This window comes from Portunus trituberculatus, chromosome 31 (genome assembly GCF_017591435.1).
Source record: "Portunus trituberculatus isolate SZX2019 chromosome 31, ASM1759143v1, whole genome shotgun sequence".
Taxonomy (NCBI): domain Eukaryota; kingdom Metazoa; phylum Arthropoda; class Malacostraca; order Decapoda; family Portunidae; genus Portunus; species Portunus trituberculatus.
Window position 1 is genome coordinate 18658863 of NC_059285.1, and position 5000 is coordinate 18663862.

General features: G+C 40.1%; 1 protein-coding gene across 1 annotated transcript in view; it reads right to left on the bottom strand.

Moving 5' to 3' along the window:
• LOC123511289 (rap1 GTPase-activating protein 1-like) overlaps window positions 1-5000 on the bottom strand; it is a 494460-nt gene that overhangs the window by 111687 nt on the left and 377773 nt on the right. The window contains 1 exon segment of the mRNA XM_045267047.1: window positions 1875-1938. Within this exon segment, the coding sequence (XP_045122982.1) occupies window positions 1875-1938 (64 nt within the window).

A 5000-nucleotide genomic window follows, 5' to 3' on the forward strand; every position in this document is an offset into this window, starting at 1 on the left:
AGAAAATTAGCCCAAAATGGAATAAATGTCTTAATATTTACCTATTGAAACAAAATTCCTTGAGTTGACATTTCTAGCAAAAAAAAAAAAAAAATAAAAAATAAATAAGGGTAAGGAAGGTTGCTGTATAACTCTTTCAATTCTGTTAGGGGACTGGCGCCTCAGTGGGTATTTTTTCTTCTAATTGGAGTTTTTGTTGCCCTTGGTTGGTTTTTCCTCTCTTACATATATATATATATATATATATATATATATATATATATATATATATATATATATATATAGAAGTTTGGAATCGTCTGTCCGCGAGGTGGTGATGATGGTGGTGGTGGTGGTGGTGGTGGTGGTGGTGGTGGTAGAGAAGTTATGGTGGTGGTAGTGGTGGTGGAGGGGAGAAGTTTTGGTGATGGTAATGGTGGTGGAGGTGAGAAGTTTTGGTGATGGTGGTGGTGGTGGTGGAAAGAAGGAATTATGGTGGTGGTGGTGGTGGTGGAAAGAAGGAGTTATGATGGTGGTAGTAGTGGTGGTAGTGGTGGTGGAGGGGTGGAGGGGAGGAGTTATGAGTAAGAGTAAGAAGAGCTGCCGTACTGAAGGTGTCAACAGCACATGAGAGGTTTGTACACTGTTCTGCTTTATGGCGCCGCGATAACCTCATGCGATCAATGTATCATGACGTAACGCCTCGGAAACCACCAATAGAACGGTGTGTGTGTGTGTGTGTGTGTGTGTGTGTGTGTGTGTGTACATGTAACTAAATGTAGGTACTAACAATATATAAAAAAAAGAAACGTGATAGATTAATTAGAGCATCTCAACGCAAGACAATGAGGGAAGCTGCAAAAGGCTATTAACACCTTCACTACCATGACGCGTTTCCATATTCATTCTGCTTACTATTTGGTGATTCTATACACCCCCACAAACTCAAGCGAGGGATTAAAAATAGTGAAGACTCCGGCATTAATCTTCTGACCTCCACAGACCCTTCCTAATGTCAATAAGTCTAATCATACACAAATCTCATGCTAAAAATGTGTCCCAGTATTGAAGAGGTTAAATTTGTACACGTGGCATTCTCTGTGTGAAACTTACTTATATTATTACACCCATCACCGTAGCTAATTAATGGAAGACGCAGCTAAAACAATGATGGAAAAGAATAATGATAATAATAATGAATTGCGCGAGAATGGAATATGTGATGAATTGAAAGGATACCAAAGTCAATGACAATACTTAAACACTCTTATCAATCATTCACTAGAGAGAGAGAGAGAGAGAGAGAGAGAGAGAGAGAGAGAGAGAGAGAGAGAGAGAGAGAGAGAGAGAGAGAGAAAAATAAATGTTACGAGGCATACTTAACGCACAAAGAAAGAAAAGTAATCTGAATAATAATAATAATAATAATAATAATAATAATAATAATAATAATAATAATCAATAATCGCTTACTATTAAAAAAAAAAAAAAGAAGGTATACAGTGCACGATAGCAAGATGAAACCAGCACCAAACATTATCAGTCATTACCCACAATTCCCAGCGATTATTTATGATTACACGGCGAGGAGGAGACGTAAGCGAAAGGGCCGCACTAATGTTACCGGATTACAGGTCTCTGGCTTGTTTAGACCACCAGAGGGAGGGAAAATGTGTGTCGCGTACGTATTACTTCAGTTCCCCCTCCGGCGCTGAGAGGACACCCACTTTCTATGACGCAGGAAACTCATAGGGGAAACAAACGTAATATTTAACACACACACACACACACACACACACACACACACACACATAGGGGTTGTATATATGTGTGAACCGCTCCTGTGTGTGTGTGTGTGTGTGTGTGTGTGTGTGGGGAGGGAGGCAGACACTCACCCGCATCTTGTCGTCCAGCCCTGGGCCCCGTGGGAGGTAGAGGGCGCCATCGACACCTTTCGTTCTGAGGGACAAAGAGAAAAAGAAGGGTGAGATGCTGGCTTTTGTGGTGGTGGTGGTGGTGGTGAATTGTGATGTTCATGGTGGTGGTGGTGGTGGTGGTGGTGGTGGTGGTGATGATAATGATGACAATAATAATAATGGTAATAGTAATAATAATGATAATAATAATAATAATAATAATAATAATAATAATAATAATGATTGAAATAATTATAAAAAAATGCAATGAAAAAAAAGAAAAGAAAAAAATGATACGGCAACGAAAAACAACAAAAAACAACAACAACAACAACAACAACAACAACTCTATCGTCAGCAACAACCATTCAAATTCCCTTACGACACACACACACACACACACACACACACACACACACACACACACACACACACACACACACACACACACACACACACACACACACACACACACACAGACTTATTACAAGAAAAAAAAAAACAAAGAAATAAATAAACAAACAAACACAATTAAAAGAGTAAAGAGAATCTACTAATGGAAAAAAAAGAAAAATTAACAAAAATGAAAAAAATAAAGAAAAACAAAAACGAAAAACAGAAAAAACAAGAAATTAACAAGGAAAACAATGAAAAAAAATAAGGAAAAACTAAATAAACAAAAAAAAAAGAAAAAATAAGAAAAAGACAAAAAAAAATAAGGAAAATAAACAGAATTGAGTGTAAAAAGCGTGTGTATTGTTTTCATGAATGGATAATCAAATGTGTGGGTGGGGGGGGCAGGGGAGGGGAGGAGGGGAAGAAGGGTTTATGAAGGGAAGGGAGGGAGGGGGGGGGAGAGGAGAAGAGGAAAGGGAAATAGGGGGAACGGGTGGAGGGAGGAGGGGATGAAGGATAAGGGAAGGGTGAAGGGAGGAGAAATTGGGGGGGGGACAGGTTAGGTAGGAGGAGGAGGAGGAGGAGGAGGAGAGGGAGGAGGAGGAGGATTAGGGAAGAGAGGAGGGCAGGAAGAAGAGGGGTGTAATGGGGAAGGGAGGAAGGAGGAGAAGGGGAAGGAGGAGGAGGAGGATTGGGGAAGGGAGTAGGGCGGGAAGACGGGAGGGGGGGAGTAATGGGGAAGGGGTGGAGGAAGGGAAGGGGGAGGAGGAGGAGGAGGAGGAGGAGGAGGAGGAGGAAAGTTAGTTGTCAATATGTAATGAGAAAATGATGTTATTGTGTTATGTATTTTTTTTCTTCGTTTTTTGTTCTTTTCTTTATTTATTTATCTAATTATCTATCTATCTATCTATTTTTGCTTCTTTATTTGTCTTCTATTTGCCTTGAAGAATGAGTGAAGCGATAGATAGACAGATAGATAGACAGATAGATAGATAGATAGATAGATAGATAGACGGAGACAGACAGATAGATTGGCTCACAGATACATACATACATACATACATACATACATACATACATACATACATACATTGCAAAACAACACACACACACACACACACACACACACACACACACACACACACACACACACACACACACACATCATCATTATTATTACCATCATCACCATAACCACAAGCATCACCACCACCACATCACCATCACCATCACTTCACCACCACACCAGTACCATCACCACCATTACCACCACCACTACTACTACTACTACTACTACTACTACTACTACTACTACTACTACTACTACCGGGACCACCATCCTTGCATCACTTCTTCTCTCACCACATTATCACCATCACCACCCCTATATCCTTTTTACTCACAATTCTCCTCCTCCTCCTCCTCTTCCTCCTCCTCCTCCTGTTCTTCCTCCTCCTCCTCCTGGTTCATTTTTCCTTACTATCTCTCTCTACTCTTTCTTCTTGACAAATATCTTGTTTAATTTATCTCCTTCCTTCCTTTCTTCCTTCTTTCCTTTTCTCTCTCCTTCCTTTCTTTCACCGACTCATCACTGCTACTACTACTACTACTACTACTACTACTACTACTACTACTACCACTACTAGTACTAAGACACACGCACTCTCACACACCATTAACACCCTTATCCTCTTAACAAACAACCAGACACCACAATACCACATTTTTCCACACCACCACCACCACCACCACCACCACACAAAAGGCCCTACCACATTGTTGCTTCCTAGATAGCCATGAAAGCTCCCTCGCCACCTCCTTAAGCCGCCGCTATCACTCATAACCCATTAGTGGCCAAGACAAGACACCATGACTTCCCTCCGTGCCATCTCCTCCTCCTCCTCCTCCTCCTCCTCCTCCTCTCTGCCTCCTCCTCCTCCTTCTCCTTCATGCATCTTCTTTCCTTCCGCTGTTTGTGTCCTTATCACTTTGTTTTTCCCTATTTTTTTCCTCTCTCTCTCTCTCTCTCTCTCTCTCTCTCTCTCTCTCTCTCTCTGTGTGTGTGTGTGTGTGTGTGTGTGTGTGTGTGTGTGTTGTGTTTGGTCTCTCTCTCTCTCTCTCTCTCTCTCTCTCTCTAAAAATATAAAAACATTTTACTTAATATTACCAAGAACGTTACATTTTTTATCTATTTGCTTATCTATTTATCTACCAATGACTGACTAACTCATTGATTGACTGGCTGGTGACTAATTGATAAAACTATTAAAACTGATTACACGCTCAGTTAATTCATTACTCTTCATCAAAAGTTTCTAATCTACACACTATTTGACCATTAAACTACAATAATCTTTCTGTGTTTTTGTAAGGAGAGGAAACAACATCAAGAACAAGAATAACAACAACAACAACAACAACAACAACAACAACAACAACAACAACAACAACAACAACAGCAACAACAACAACAGCAACGTCTTTCTGGTTCTTTGCCATCAACTTTTTTTTTCTCTCTCTTTCTCTCTCTCTCTCTCTTTTTATTTTCATTTATCTATTTTTATCTTCTATTTTTTTTCTATTTATTTTTTGATGCAGAAACTTGAGATACAAAACAGCTGAAAATTACGAGTTTCCGGGCGCTCTCTCTCTCTCTCTCTCTCTCTCTCTCTCTCTCTCTCTCTCTCTCTCTCCTTCACCACATTCTTT